Source organism: Anabrus simplex, chromosome 5, assembly GCF_040414725.1.
Source record: "Anabrus simplex isolate iqAnaSimp1 chromosome 5, ASM4041472v1, whole genome shotgun sequence".
Classification (NCBI taxonomy): domain Eukaryota; kingdom Metazoa; phylum Arthropoda; class Insecta; order Orthoptera; family Tettigoniidae; genus Anabrus; species Anabrus simplex.
The window spans coordinates 232,546,135-232,563,243 of NC_090269.1; the positions used below are offsets into that span (position 1 = coordinate 232,546,135).

General features: G+C 37.9%; 1 protein-coding gene across 1 annotated transcript in view; it reads left to right on the forward strand.

Moving 5' to 3' along the window:
- The window catches only part of LOC136874792 (uncharacterized), a 262,590-nt gene that overhangs the window by 59,491 nt on the left and 185,990 nt on the right, over positions 1-17,109 (forward strand). Inside the window, exon 4 of the mRNA XM_067148464.2 lies at positions 2,221-2,360. Coding sequence (XP_067004565.2) covers positions 2,221-2,360 — 140 coding nt within the window. The remainder of the gene's footprint in view (positions 1-2,220; positions 2,361-17,109) is intronic.

Here is a 17,109-nt window from a genome sequence, read left to right on the forward strand (position 1 = left end):
ATAGAAGAGCAGCTATTGTTGCCATCCACCAGCAGACTCGAATAGCTGTTAATCTTGATCCAACCATCCCGTTCGACAGTGACTTATCCCAGGCCAAGGAAGTTGACCAGGAAAAGAAGAGCATTTATGAGCAATGTATCACATATCTGAGTGAGAGACATAACATTTGCCCAGAAAACTGGTCCGTGGTGGGTCTGCTATTTGGAAGCAGAGCCAGTGTACCTAAGCATACGTGGGAAATATCGAAAAAGCTGCCTGGCTGCATGGCTAAATGGTTAGCTTGCTGGCCTTTGGTGACAGGGGTCCTGGGTTCAATTCCTGGCATGATCGGTAATTTTAACCATAATTTGTTAATTTCGTTGGCACGGGGGCTGGGTGTATATGTCGTCTTCACCATTATTTCATCCTCATCACTATGCGCAGGTCGCCTACGGGTGTCAAATCAAAAGACCTGCATCTGGCGAGCCGAACTAGTCCACGAACACTTCCGGCACTAAAAGCCGTACACCATGTCATTTTTTCCCCCAATTGAAACAAACTTGAAATCCAGCACATGACTTTAAGAAAAATTATAGTGGAACATTTTGAAAGATTCGGTTGCAATCTTCAATTATCACTTATACTACTCCTAAATGATAAATTGTCTAGTTTTTCCTTTCTGTACAATAATTTTAATATTTTTGGTTAACATCGCCTAAATTCTAAAAATTTAGGATCCTCGTGATTCACGCTTTGTGAAAAATGTATATTTGTGTTAAAAAATGTAGTGAAGCTGATCACCATTAATTGGATTTTTAGTAAAATGCCTATGCTATGAAATAGAGATAGCGTTGAAGAACAAGGGAGGCAATCACCAGCCAGCTTCTCTTTCGCTATATTGTTCAGGGGCTTTCTTGGCTATTTGGGGGCAGCGTGCTAGCCTTTTAAGCTGAGGCCCCAAGTCTAGTTCTGAGGGCTGCTTCGAGGTCCACTCCGCCCACGTAAGAATAATTGAGGAGCTATCCAAGGGTGATATAGCGGCCCCTATTTAGAAAGCTAGGTTTAAATGGCAGAGAGGATTTGTTATGCTGACCATGCTTCTCCTCAAAATCTACAGGTCTTCGGGATGAGCAGCGGTCGTTTTATAGGCCAAGGCCCATTAGGACTATAGACAAGGGTTTTTGTATATTTAGATGTCGGACTGAGTGGCTCAGACAGTTGAGGCGCTGGCCTTCTGACCCCAACTTGGCAGGTTTGATCCTGGCTCAGTCTGGTGGTATTTGAAGGTGCTCAAATACGTCGGCCTCTTGTCGGTGGATTTACTGGCGTGTGTGATGGGACCTCGATAGTTTGTCCTCAGTCAGCCACAATCATCCATGCTAAGCTAATCACTCTTGGAGAGGCGAGAACGGCCCTCCACTGTACATTCATATAAGTCTTACAATCAGATATTCCACCTAATTTTTAACAAGAAATGACAACTTTGCACCGATAAGACGATCTTAACATACTTTTACTGGAATCCATATACTTACTCATTGATCGTCTTTATTCTACTGGAAATTAAGATTGTGCACCTCTACATCAGCTTTCACCGACACACCGGAATACCGCATGTCAACAAGCACCAACAAAGAAAAAATTTTAACATCAAGTTTTAATGTATCAACTCATGTGTATAATTTTAAGTTTGTCATCAACAGTTTGAATGTTATGCTCTGAACAATCTAGAACATTCTCACTATTTTAATTGACACATTCGGCAGTCCGAATTATTTTAATGTGTTATTTTGTCCTTGTCACTTTGTGCTTTTTCTTGAATATTGTACGGCTGAGGATGTCTGTAAGTTAGACGAAACATGTTCCGTCATATTTTAAAAAAAATGTTGTTTAAATAATTAGACAAAAAAAAATTTGGTATTGTAAAGGTGGAATATTAATGTAACCTCAAAAGTATACGTACAACAATACGGGCTTTACAATGAAATTTATTTTGTGTAATAAAGGAACTCCTGCGGCACTAAATTCTGGCACCTCTGTCTCTGAAAACTGTAAAAGTAGTTCTGGAATGTAAAGCAAATAATATTATTGTGTATATTTAATTCGGGAATTCAATAATATATTCACTTTTATCCTATGCTGTCTTATTACATTGGAGTGACAACAAATTACCCTTATCAAATTTGGTTAGATGTTCAGTGGTTTGTGATCCTGATGATGTTCTTCATACATTTGTTACAGGAAGCACAGAAACTTATTGGCTCCCTTATGGGTGGTCGTCCGTTGTATGTGGTTCCACACAGAGCTATGAAGCCAGAAGAGGAAACAGGATCAGATGGGAAGAAGATATACAAAGTAATCGTCAGTAATTTACCAACATCGTAAGTACCTACTCTAGATACTCAAGGACTGTAATTTCATTAACAAATGTTGATCACGCAGTTTGAGGAGATAATTTTTGTGTGGAGCAGGGCTGTTCATTATTCCAAACTTCGGGACTGAAGATCTTCAATAATTAGTATGGATGGTCGTTCCTGTCAGGGTTGGTAACCTGAGGACCTCAGATTGGTGTCTGTTTATTTTTATATTTTATTTTGTTTCCAATATAAATACTGACCTTTGTGTTTTGTTTTCTATCTGATGACCTTGTCAAAAGGTATCTTATTACGATAATAAACAATTTTAAAAATTAGTCACTTTTCATTCCATTCATATTTTATATTTTTGACTAGCTGATGTACACGTGCTTCGCTACGGAATTCTACATTGTATACAGAATTCTAGGTTAGGTAGTGTACACGTTGTGAGTAAGTTTGTATTAAATTGCATAGCTCTTAACGTTACCCTAAAAACGTGACGGGGAAGTCACCTAACGGCTTTTCTTATGTGAAGACTGGGTTAGGGAATTTTCATTGTAATACTAGGCCCTCTTGCCTACCATCAGTCACAATCAAGTTGGGGAGTTTTCATTATAATGGCAGACACTCATTCTCCACCTGCCTTTTTACATCCTCAGAAAAGTTGTCTTTGTGGTTTTCCCAACTGAAATCAGAATTCAACATAGATCAAACAAAGATGCCAGTAGGAATGTTGCGATTAAAAGCAATGCTATCATATGAAATACTCCATCAAATAAAAAACCACACATTTTCTCACTATCTGACTTGGAGGCAAATTTTTCCTCCAAGCCAGAGGAGAAATCCCTTCTTCGCTGCTAATTTGGAATAAAATGAATGTGGAATTTAATACAAGTGAAGAGAAGGGAGCTTAAGAAACGGCTATTTTTACAGTTGAATTTGAGTTATTTAGTGAATTGTGGTGGAATAATTTGGAGTAGGCCAAAATCATAATTCTAGACCAGGTCATAACTGAGCCCCTGCCATTATTCCGTTACAGTGTGCACACTGATCATGCCAATCAACACCTCAGCGTAGGGATCAAATAGTTGGAATACTATGATGAACCAGTCCCGGTGTGTTACTTACCAGCAGTATCAGAAAATGTATGAACCAGAGTAATGGCATGCTAAAGAAGAGTTATCTAATTCCCTAGCTATCTCCCGTCAGTATTCAGGCAGGCTGTTATTCTCAGTACACAGAAGTAATCCCATCTATCGGAGATGTGTGTCAGCATAGGAGACAAAAAATGTCGCAACAAACAATGGTCAATGTAATGTTATTGTTGATCAATTTTATGAGCTTTTGATATTGTAGGCCTTCACATTTAGTTTTCTTCCGACTCTGAAATGCCACTCTTATCGTAGTCTGTACAGTGAAAAACAGAAATGATTGGAAATCGTATTCTCTATAACTTTTGTTATGTAGTAATTTTAGGCGCCTTCCCCAAAATAACCATTTCATCCAGGGCAAAATAAAAAAAATTGTTTATAGCTTAGCGTGTAGTTTCTTATTCCCCAACTCTTTATACCGATTTCCATTAAATTCTGTTTACCCATTTTCTCTTGGCTTGGAATTGTTATGGACTTAGCAACAGAAATACAAATTCATGAATATCTCTGTTATACAGAAATACCATTCTTTTTAAATTCTGAGCAGTGTACAGACAAAACTCTTAGTTTATATATGTATGGAAGTGGGAACGAATGTAGTTTGTTATATTTTTAATATACGAAGCAACTTAAATGTGGAGAAAATGTTATTTGGACAAATTTTCTGATTTGTTGTGCTGCCTATGAAAGTGTTTAAAATAATGTGGATTATTACAATTAAGAATGTGTATTTGATAACGAGAAAAGTTCCATCCTGTAAAGAATTCATTTTTCCTTGGAGGGTTGATTGATTGATATTTGTGCAGTGACATTTGCTGCTTGGATTGATTCAGACTGTCTTTCTTTCTCATGTTCTGTGATTATGCCTTCTTTTTTTTTTTAACCTATGTGAAGTTCGAGCAACCCAGAATCATTTGCCTGAATGAAATTCATATTTCGAGTTTTGTATTGACTGTAATCTATCTGAATTAAAGTATAAGATTTCCACCTATTCAATACTACACATTGTAATTTTTTAGATTATATATATTTATTGAGAAACTCAATGACTTTCCAGACATTATGGATTGCCACAAGTACAAAGTTTAACTACATAAAAAAAAAATCGTCATTAACGTCATCTCATAAATAACTCTCAAAATTCAAAGATTAATAACACGATATAATAGTCTACAGTACATTTAGAAAAAAATCATTGAAGAACAATACATTTCTTATTAGGACATTAACGGGAATATAAAGTGACACTGTGAATAAGGGTGTGATTTTAAAAATAGAGAAAGATCCTCGTAATGTGGTGATTCTAGGGCTGTACCTTAATTAAGGCCACGGCCGCTTCCTTCCTACTCATAGCCTTTTCTAATCCCATTGTTGCCATAAGACCTATCTGTGTCAGTGCGACGTAAAGTTACTAGCAAAAAAAAAGTGGTGATTACCAAAAGATTGGTTTCTGGACTTTTATAAACCAATTTGTTTATTTCTGTTTAAATACTTGAAATCTTGAACTTATCTTAATGATTCCCTCTTTTTCCTCCTTCCAAGCATAGATTGTGATGTGTAGATAAACTGTTGCTGTTTCCTTGGCTTGAGTCCAGCTAGTTGCCTAGACCATTGAACTTCCATTACAACACACATCCCTTCTTGGCTAGTTCGATGACACACTGTATTTTAACTCATTTTTAGTGCTCCCCGTATTGTTGTTGCTGCTGTGCTATTATTATTATTATTCATTCATTCATTCAACTTCGCTAATCGGCCAACTAGGGACCACGATAAGCCTCACTTTACATTCTGGCATTTGTTCGTCTTTCGCTTGATCCACATCGTCTTCATTAGCTCACTGTGTTTAGCACGACGTTCTTCTGTCCATTTAGCACCAGTTGCCCGTTTTTCGTCCCGGAAAGTCCCAAAAGTCTTAATGGCTGCTCTGAAAAGATTTCGGTCTTGTGCATCTTCTGCTTGTAGGCCCAGTTCTTTAAGATCTTTCTTGACATTAACGTACCATGGCATTGCCGTTTTTGGTTTTGCGTCAAATATACTGAAGTTATGTTTCGTCCATCGAGAGTTGATCATCCGTCGTATATGACCGTAGAAGCGAACTCTGCCTTTACGCATTGTGTCCGTGATCTTCTCTATCTTAGAGTATATTTCTTGCCTGGATTTTCTAATGTAGATGCCATTTTTGTAGTTTGGACCAAGTATGGTGTGTAAGATCTTTCTTTCTTTCTTTCTTTCTTTCCTCTCTAAATCCGCAAGCAAACATTTCTCGGACAGGATAAGGCATTCAGATGCATACAGTGATACTGGTTTGATGACAGTGTTGTAGTGACAAATTTTTGTGTTCAGGGAAAAGCACTTTTTGTTGTAAATGTTGCGAGTGGTTTGGAAAGTGACTTCCATTTTCTTGATTCTTGCTGCTATGGCCTCTTTGTCAAGTCCATTTTGCTGAATCCATTCCCCAAGGTATTTAAATTTACTAACACGGTTTATCATTCCATATTTGGTGTTTAGTTGTGCCGTATCATCTTTGATATTCGACATTACTTCTGTCTTTTGAAAGGAAATTTGTAAACCTGTTTGTTCTGCTACTTCCTTCAACACATTGATCTGTTCTGTTGCACTTTCGAAATTTTCTGCCATAAGGGCTATATCATCAGCGAACGCTAAGCAATCTATTTCCACTCCATTTTTCTTTGTCCCAATCCTTACGGGTTTGTAAAGGTTTCTTTCTTTTAACATCTTTCGCCACTCCTGTATTACCTTCTCAAGTACGCAGTTGAACAAAAGAGGTGACAGCCCATCTCCCTGTCGAACGCCTGTCTTGATCACAAAGGGTTCAGAGAGACATCCTTGGAATTTTACTTTGGATTTGGTATTAGTTAGTGTTGCCCTTATTATCGCCAGCAGTTTCTCATCGACTCCCATTTCTGCAAGGATATTAAGCAACACATCACGGTCGATGGAGTCGTATGCTTTCCTGAAGTCTACAAATGTAGATACATAGGTTCGACCTCTCAGCATATGGTATCTTATTATGGTTTTTAGGTTAAGTATTTGTTCTGCACTTGATCGGCCATTCCGAAAACCTGCTTGGTATTCCCCGAGTTTGTGCTCAATTTGCTGTTCTAGTCTTTCAAGGATGGATAGTGACAGGATTTTGTAGGCTACTGGCAGAAGAGAAATTCCACGGTAATTGTTCACATCTCTTATATTTCCTTTCTTGTGTAAAGGATGGATCAAGGCTAGCTTCCAGGCCTCTGGTAGTTGTTCTTTTTCCCATATATCTACAATGGTTTGGTGTAGGATGTCAATGGCTTCTTCCGGGGCATGTTTCCACAGTTCTGCAATCATGGAGTCTTCACCAGGAGCCTTGTTATTTTTCAGTCTCTTTATGTGGCGTTTGATTTCATCGCGATTTGGTGGAGAAGATGGCAGGTTTTGGCTCACTGGTTTGTTTGTTTTGATGGGGTTGGCTGGTTTTTCACAGTTTAGAAGGTCGTTAAAATACTTAGCTAAGATTTTGCAGTTTTCTTCATTTGATGTTGCAAGAGTTCTATCTTTCCTGAGAAAGCAAAGGGAAGGTGCCTTGTATCCTTGTACCTTCTTATTAAAATTTCTGAAGTATTCATGGGTCTCACCTCTATGAAAGTCTTGCTCAATCTTGTCCAGTAGTTCCTTTTCATACTTGCGTTTCTCACTGCGTATTATTTTTGCTGTTTGTGCTTGTTGTGTTTTGTACATCTTCCAATCTTCTTCTTTTTTCAAGGTGTAATACTTTTTCCAGGCATTCAGACGATCCCCTAAGGTCTTCTCGCAGTTATCGTTCCACCATGTGTGCTTCTTCCTCTTCTTGATTTCCGCCACTCCTTTTGCAGCTTGTATCATCTGCTTTCTTGTGCTGTTGAAGTCTTTTTCCACTGGTTGGGCAAGTTCTTTGAATTCATTCTCTCTTTCTCTGAGCTTTTTTGTGTCAAAGCGAATTATGGTAGGTTCGTTCTTATTTTTGTTGAGAGGGATTGGCTGAAACTTGATTACTGATACATAGTGGTCTGAGTCTATGTTTATTCCCTTTTTTACGGTAACGTTCATGATTTCCGGACTGTATCTTCGAGATATAGCAACAGGGTCTATTTGGAATTCTCCTACTGTTTTGTTTGGGCATCTCCATGTCATCTGTTTTCTTGGTAAGTGACGAAAGTGTGTTGACATCAGTTGGAGGTTGTGGTTATCACATAGTTCAACGAGGCGTTCTCCATTCTTGTTGGTTCTTTTGTGTGCTGGGTAGAGCCCAACAAGTTTCCTGTGTTTCCGTTCACGTCCTACCTGTGCATTAAAATCACCCAATATGATCTTGACATGGTGCTTTGGGATTTTCGCTAATCTGGCATCCAGGATGTTCCAGAATCTATCTGTGCCTTCCAGGTCTTTTCTGTTTTGTTCATTAGTTGGAGCATGTGCATTGACTAGCGTATATGTTTTATTTGCGCAACGCAGGGATAGTAGGCATAACCTATCATTAACAGCTTCAAAATTTGAGACTGACTTAAGAATTCTGGTGTTGACAGCAAAAGCTGTACCGAAGATAGGGGTGTTTTTCATTACTCTCTTATGGGATCTGCTCTTGAAGAACCGATACTCTTTAGACTCAAACGTATCTTCGTCAGTGAAGTGAGTTTCTTGCAGAGCCATTACTGCGATTTTATTTTCGTGGAGGGCATTGGTCAGCTGTTTCATCTTACCAGTTTGTATTAAACTGTTTATGTTGAACGTTGCCAAAAAAGTCTTAGATATGGGTTTCAGCTTTCGTGACTGTTCAGGATTTCCAAGACGCTCCGACTCGTCTTTAGCATGATGTTGCATCCCCCCCAGAATCCGAACGGGATGCATGCGTCGCTTGTCGGCGACGATGGATTTCTTTGAAAAGTTGCCACCTGGGGTATTAACTTCATGTCTTTGTTTTACCATCATGCTTGAGAAGCTTTAGCTTAGCTTGGAGCAAAATGCTCATTCTACATACAACCAAGGTTGTTAGCCCTGGAAGGCCTCAAGATGTTCTCCGGCTGCGGGCAGGCATTTCCTCCTTACCCGAATAGTTATGGTTTTCCCGCCAATACTCGGGTGGCTGATTGCAGTGGTTTACCACTGGGCGATGGGTTCGCCACATCCGTACGCCATTATTATTATTATTATTATTATTATTATTTTTATTATTATTATTGTTATTGTTATTATTGTTATTGTTACCGTGGTTTGGTGGATCAGCAGAGGTGAAAGATGGTGCTGGGATGAATAGGTCTCTATATACGAAATTAAAGTTAATTTAAAATTTAACAAGGTTATATTTTCTTTTCAAGATCAAGAAATAACAAATATAATAGGTACTTAGTAGCCTAGCAACAAATCGAGAATGTACAATTACAGTTGTTACAGGATTTGGGCTCCGAGAGCCAGACACACAATTCTTGAGCAAAGCCCAACTTCAGCCAAATACCAGGTTTGACAAAGGGGCAGAAAACCCCAATCATGCCCAGGAGCACTTTCTCCCAATTACTCAGTAAAGCCTGCTCGAGGCACACATAAACCAACATTAAGAAAGAGCAACCCGCTCTCAAAGTTCAAGCCCATCAAAGGCCACACCAAACTCCACATTCAAGCTGACCTCCAAGCACATGAAAACAGGGGTAAAAATACCCAACCTACTGAGGCCTACTCAATAAAGAAACAGGACAATTGCATGGCCTCCAAAATACCAACTTGAGAGGAGGCGTACTTGCACTCCTAATACACTTTATTAAAACCTAATTTGGCCCTAGGCCGCTTATGCAAGGGCTAATCCCATTCTACGGAGGTGACACAATAGAAAACTTTATGACATTACGAGTAGAAGGGAAACTGTTATGAAAACGTAGTCACCTCAAAACAAAATGAATGGGAGCTCGAGAGGGTTAGGCACTCTCTATCCCAATTTGTAGTTTAAAGAGACAGAATTTATACCAAGAGTCTTTTACATTTTAGAGGAAAGTTGCATGGTAAAAAGTATCAAACCTGCCCCGAGAGTTAAACTGCTGAGCTAGCAAGAAAAGAAGTTATTAAAAGGCCATTACCTTATTGATGAACAGCTGCCCGAAGAAAGAGGCGCTTCCCGCCCCCTGCTACATAATTTACACAATGATAGATGTTACTGAAGTGGCCCGGAGACCCGAAAATCAGCAGTTTATATACCCTCGCGGAACATTCGAGACCTTTCATGAATGATAACACCCGCCCACAAGCTTTTTATTGGACGGCCAAAAGATTACATATCAAAACAGGAGAAGAAAACCAGGATTGGTGGAAAATTAATTACAGAAATTTACGATTGGCCAATTTCAAAACTGGCGGAAAGAACGGATTAACATTGCCAACTTAAACAAGGGGTGAAAGAAATTTAATAAAGAACAAACTTATAAATACTAAATTTCTTCAAAAAAAAGTTCCTTCACTTCGCACTAGGGTGCACAATAGTAGTTCTTAAGTAGTGTCATCTAGAAGAGAATTTTCACACTTCTTGCTACAGAGAAGACAAAAATGAATCGAAACTGACACAGTTCAGAAGACTTCAAAATTTATAGTAATGACATCTTCTGATAACCTTTAGAATTAACATGGTTGTTAGAGTTCAGGCTTCCTCCAGTAGAGGAGTTTCAACTGGCGCAAAGTTTGAATTAGCGGAGCGGAGGTGTACCGCCCGGTACAATTATTATTATTGTTACAATGTATATTATTTCAGTAGTATAGATCCCTTTTGTAGCACTTACAAGTAACCGATCGTGACAAATGATCATTCAAAAGAAAGAGAGTAGACATTAGCAGTGACGAATTGTTGCACTCCCATTTCATAAATATTAATAATTTCTTTTGAAATGAGTTAAAGAAATTGTACAAAGTGTTCGATTTGCAAATACTGTTGCTGTAGGAAAATGCACACTGTAATTGCTGTCCACTTCACATTTTGGCCACTGGGACGCCTGTTTTATGTCATTATAATATGCTGTAATTATCAGTTAAGAAAAGAATGATAGTAAAACCAATTACTTCTGGTACATTTGTCCGTATAATAATGCATCTGCATTTGCTTCTGTTCAAGTGGATACCATAAATGTTAAAATATCAAAGATTACATTAAGTGGTAAGTAAGACTGTCTAATATTGTACTGATTTGTGTATTCCTTAGTTCACCAGTTGTTCAGCAGGGACTACTCCACCACATACTTTATATGAACATGCAAGATTTCTCGCACAGGTCCCCTAGATATTATTGTATAACAATTATTTTGTAAACTCTGCAAGGGTTCTTAATGAGCTTCTGTTAGGCTGCTTATTATACCGGTAATTTTCTGTTATGTCATTTTCAGTTACTTCAATTTTTTTTGGAACAGTCTGTGCATTACTGGTATGGGAATTTAGTTTTTACATGGTCTATACATGTAGTGTTGCAGTTTGTTATTTGACATTTAAATTCATTCAAATTAAGCTACCATTTTCTTTGTTATTGTTATTGTAATTTGAGGGGTTTTCTAATGAACTTTTAATAAGCTGGCTAATTTTCCTTTAATTTTCCATTATGTAATTTAAGTTTACACAAACGGCTTTCGTGGAACCATATTCGTAGGTTTTTAAAAATATAATTAACATTATTGTTATTATTATTAATTAATTTTTATTATTAATGTTGTCCCTGCTGCTGCTGCTGTCATTGTTGCTGTGTATTTGGGATTTATTTTATGTTAATGATTTGTTTGAGCAATATTTGAATTGAATTAAAGTGTGTCTTGTAAGGCATTGTTTTTATTGATAAATGATATCCTACTAAAATATCTGGATTGACCAAGATACTGCGTAAGAATTCACTACAGATAAGAATATCCTCGCCCATATTCCAGACTTTAAAGTCAGAGTAACCTCCAGTGGGATTCATTAAATGCTAATGCAGAAAGTGTGAAATGTTATTCACAAATTAAGTAGTGCAAATAGAGGTGATTTTTTTTTTTTTTTTAATGTGTGTGGTCATTGAGGTTTTCTTGCTTAACTATTTTTGCTATGTAAATTTCAATACCTTCTTTAACATTCAATGATTTGCCTCTATTTTCCCAGTGTGTAAATTTTTTAGATCTGTGTTGATATCTGTGAAAGTGGTGTGAGTTGTCATATATGTATTCACCGGATGATGAGTGTCTGTTGTATCTAATTGTGTTTTTGTATTCTTTGTTCCTGGAATGGAAATTACGTTTTGTGTGGCCAATGTATGTGACATTACAATATGGTACTTGGGATTTGAGTTCATAAATTCCTGTTTCAGAAAAATGTTCCTTTTTATTCAGATTACATTTACCAACTAGCTTCTGCAATGTGTTGTTTGTTCTGAAGGATATTTTAAGTCCTTCCTTTTTGAATGTGGGTTAATATATACTTATGTAGTAAATTCTCTGAATGTATGCAGCATCTCGGCGACTCCAGATGTTTTAGTAAGATATAATTTATCAATAAAAATAATGTCTTAGGTGACACTTTATTTCAATTCATATGTTGCCTGATGAAATCATTAACAAATTTAATCTCAAATACACAGATACAACAGCAGTAGCAGCAGTAACAACATTAATAATAATAATTTGTTTTTTCACAAGCGAACCATGTAGTGTGCGACCACCTTTGGAATACAATGTACAGTGAACTGCCCTAGGGTACAAGCAATGGAGTACAAGTGCATGTGAATGTGAACAATGTGAAATACTGTTTAGCCTGTACGTATTAGTCTGTAGTACTAGTGTGAGTGAGCAGTGAGAAACTAAGGGAGAAAGCGCAAAGTGTGTAATTATGTAACATGAAGTAAGGGTGTTAGTTGTGAGCTGAGTACGCCTGTGGGTGTTAAGGTGTAGAATAAGTAATTAGTAAATAAACCCTAGTGTAGAAGCTACTGGTAGAATATTTATTGACCTACTACTCCGCTGACTCGTTGCAATAATATAACACCAACATAGTGTGTCCGTTATTGAACATTATAAATTTTCCAGCTAACTCATTCCTGGTTGCCAGCGTTTCGGCCCAGTGTGTTAAGTTGGTCTCATCGGTGGTAAATAACACACCTACCAAGACGCATGGCTAGTGCATACCGTAGAGGCCACTGCGTCTCATTTTCAAAAATTGTTGCCTGCCTGGCCATCAGATGATAAAGATGTTGAATCCCATTGGGAACCTGAAATATTTGTCCCAGATGAGTAAATTAATAATACCAGTATAGTTGGTCCGTTATTGGACGTAAATTTTCCAGCTAACTCATTCCTGGTTGCCAGCATTTCACCCCATTGTGCTAAGTGGGGCTCATCAGTTGATAAATAACACACCTACCAAGACGCATAGCTAATGCATACCGTGGAGGCCACTGAGTAGGCTACTCGGAGCCACCGGCAGTGCCAGTGCACTATGAGAGACTTTGTCCATTTTCAAAAATTGATGCCTGCCTGGCCATCAGATGAGAGAGATGCTGATTCCCATCGGGAACCTGAAATATTTGTTCCGAATGAGTACATTTATAATACCAATATAGTTGGTCCGTTATCTATGTATTAAAAAAATTGATGAAAACTAAAGTCAGTCAGTATGGCCATCCTATCCGGTCGATTTCCTTCATTTTTTTTTTTTAACTGAAAGGTATTCATGCACAGATTTGTCATCAGGCACTATAAATCACTTAACTTTCGCCTTCCTCAAATTATTTGATTTTTTCAATTTTTTGTCTCTTTGAAGCTATTATATCTTTGACTCTAATTGAGGTACGGAGTTCATTTTGACCTAAGAACACTCAGTGGACCAAGATCTTTCATTTCAGCTCTTAACTATTCAAATTGGTTGATTCTGAGGAAAGTTATGAGTGCACATTCAATTTGACGTCCCATTTCTTCAACATTTTTTTCTCATTGAAGCAATTAAAGCTTTCGTTCTAATTGAGGTACACAGTTCGCTTTGGTCTAAAAACACTCAGTGGATCAAGCGCTTTCTTTTGAGGCAATAACTACTTAAATTGCTAGATTCTGAGAAAAGTTATGGGTACATTTGTCTCCATGACGAATACCTTTCAAGGACTTTTCAACAATTCAGCACGTAGTGTTGTTCCAAGGAACGTTTAATTCAATTTCTTTGTGTGATGTATTTTCAAGTGTTTTGTTGACGTAATATTACATTCTATTACCACAGCAGATCATGTGGTTTATTTCATTAACTCGAAACTTTGCAAATACTTCCTGTGGATAGTAACGAACAACACCATACTTTGTAGATTATTATCCAACGGGCCGAGCTATTTCGTATTTCATTTGTTTTGCGGTGTTGCCACGTCCAATTTTTTGAACTCCGATTACATTTGAACTACACATGTGTAAACTGAGTTCAGTTTTATACAACGCGATGAAGTCGTAATCTCAGTTCATTTTCAGAACTAAGTTCTTAATTGATCTCCAGTCAGTATACAACCGGTCCATAGTGAAGTAAATAAAATCATACAGGATACCATACTGCTATCAGTCAATCAATAAAAGTGTTTATACATAAAAATGATTATCTTATGTTCGCTGGAATAAAGAAGGTAATTAGAATAGTCACTAATCTCATTTCATTGCACAGACATGAGAGTCAGGTGAAAAAATCACATACAGTAACAGTAGTAACACATCACAGGATTGATCATGCCTGAAACTTCTTCTGATGGGGGCAGATTAGTTGAGTCATATGGGAGGTTTGCAGAGCCTATGGTTATTTCTGTGGGACCTTCCCAATTTCCAAGTTTTATCTTGGCTGCCACTTAGTCCTTTGAACAATGTTCCTGCTCACAAGTAAACATGTTCTAGGTCATATTCGATGTAGTATCGTACATTAGCTTACCTCCAGATTCCGGCAGTCCTGCTACTCTGCTAGTTGGACATTATAAATTTTCCAGCTAACTCATTCCTGGTTGCCAGCGTTTCGCCCCAGTGGTCTAAGTTTTGCTCATCAGTTGGTAAATAACACACCCACCAAGACACATGGCAGTCTTTAATAATGTTTGCAATATGCCATATGCAATATCCCTACGATTTTTATTTATAAATGTTGGCTTGTTTCCTAGGTTTAGTATCGTCAACTCAGTTCCAATAATAAACTGCAATAAAGGCTCACCTCTTGCATTGCAGTTTGTGCTGCTCCATGGCGTGTGGTGTGAATTTGCATCTGCTCCAAGGACTAGGTGTTCGCCTTTCCTCTTTGCATTGCAAATTAGGTTCTCAACTTCTTCTGATGGGGGCAGATTAGTTGAGTCATATGGGAGGTTTGCAGAGCCTATGGTTATTTCTGTGGGACCTTCCCAATTTCCAAGTTTTATCTTGGCTGCCACTTAGTCCTTTGAACGATGTTCCTGCTCACAAGTAAACATGTTCTAGGTCATATTCGATGTAGTATCGTACATTAGCTTACCTCCAGATTCCGGCAGTCCTGCTACTCTGCCCTTAACTACCCATGGCTCTTGTATAAGAGCCACATCGATAGCCTAGGACTTGAACTTCCTGACGAAATTGGCCACAGTTTATTTTTTATGTTGTAGGTTGGCCTGTAGAACATTCAGTACCATCCTTGCCAATGGTAGGTTTTGTTTTTCCCCTAATTACTTGAAATTTGATCTGCCCAAGTCCAAGCTTGGCCTCTCTTCTTGAACTCTTCAAAATCTCTTTCAGTAAGGGTCAAAACAATTGTCCTTCCTGTATCATCAGTAGTTGTTGCATTCAGCACTCACGGACTTCAATTCATGCTCATTGCGTCTTTATTTTCCTCATCTGTGACTTTGTTGAACTCCCAGTAGAAATTCGAGGACACCTGTTTCAGCTGGATATTTGCCTCTACATATACGCAGTTTCAGGCATGATCAATCCTGTGATGTGTTACTACTGTTACTGTATGTGATTTTTTCACCTGACTCTCATATCTGTGCAATGAAATGAGATTAGTGACTATTCTAATTACCTTCTTTATTCCAGCGAACATAAGATAATCATTTTTATGTATAAACATTTTTATTGATTGACTGATAGCAGTATGGTATCCTGTATGATTTTATTTACTTCACTATGGCCCGGTTGTATACTGACTGGAGATCAATTAAGAACTTAGTTCTGAAAATGAACTGAGATTACGACTTCATCGCGTTGTATAAAACTGAACTCAGTTTACACATGTGTAGTTCAAATGTAATCGGAGTTCAAAAAATTGGACGTGGCAACACCGCAAAACAAATGAAATACGAAATAGCTCGGCCCGTTGGATAATACTTAAATAGTGGGATTGACCTGGCCGTGACTCGACAAATGAAATACGAAATTGCTGTGACTGTCGAAGAAGGAGAAGAAGATAATATTGTAATCTCGCGAAATAAACATGGAAGAAACTTCACACAGAAAGAAAAGGGCGATCTGGTGGATGTTGTACTATCAAGGTACAAACATATAATAGAAAATAAAAGAACCTATATGGTGACATCAAAGTTGAAAGAGAAAGCCGTTGACTTGTCATTGTTAAAGAGCTCTCCAACAACCATTTGAAAACTTACTGTAGCATAAAACAAGAGTTGTTAGGAACATACACATGGGTGACAGGGGATAATTTATTTGACTAGGTTTTTGTAGTGTGTCCCTTAACTTTAGTTCCAGTCGTTTCACAAAATCTTTCGATAAATGAAATCTCATTTTGAACATTTCACACAATTCAATAATCGGATTCCGTCTGTGCCGAAAGACGGGAGGAGCTCGTTGTAAAATCAACTCTTCTTCATCAGACGAAAAGTCGGAATAAACTGACATCCCTGCTAAAGAAAATATATATGCTTTGTTTTGTAAATTTGAAACATAATAAAAAAATAAGTAACAACATGTTGGTATAGCAGTAGGCTCTTGTTTATATTATATTCACATAACCTCACTTCTGAAAAAATAGAGCGATCTTTAGCAATATTATTTAACTACTAGCATTCAATATATTTATAAAACACCTCGATATTATTAAGGTACGGCATTCTTACGCAGATACGATACAAGGAAACACTTCTCAAGTCTTCAGGTCTACTTCAATGTTTAATATGAATGATAATGATCTAAGTTCAAGGAGATTAACCGACGAATATTCGGCAGTCAAATCTGAACTTAGATCAAGACGAGATGATCTTAGATTAGCGTTTATACAATGGAAAATCGAAGTTCAACTTGACTGGCAGCCATTTTTCCTTTTTAAACTCAGATCAAAAGTTTTATACAACCGGGCCTATCAGCTCTTTTTTTTTTTTTTTTTTTTTTTTTGCTATTTGCTTTACGTCGCACCGACACAGATATGTCTTATGGCGACGATGGGATAGGAAAGGCCTAAGAATGGGGAGGAAGCGGCCGTGGCCTTAATTAAGGTACAGCCCCAGCATTTGCCTGGTGTGAAAATGGGAAACCACGGAAAACCATCTTCAGGGCTGCCGACAGTGGGGCTCGAACCCACTATCTCCCGATTACTGGATACTGGCCGCACTTAAGCGACTGCAGCTATCGAGCTCGGTCCTATCAGCTCTATTTTGTGTTTTA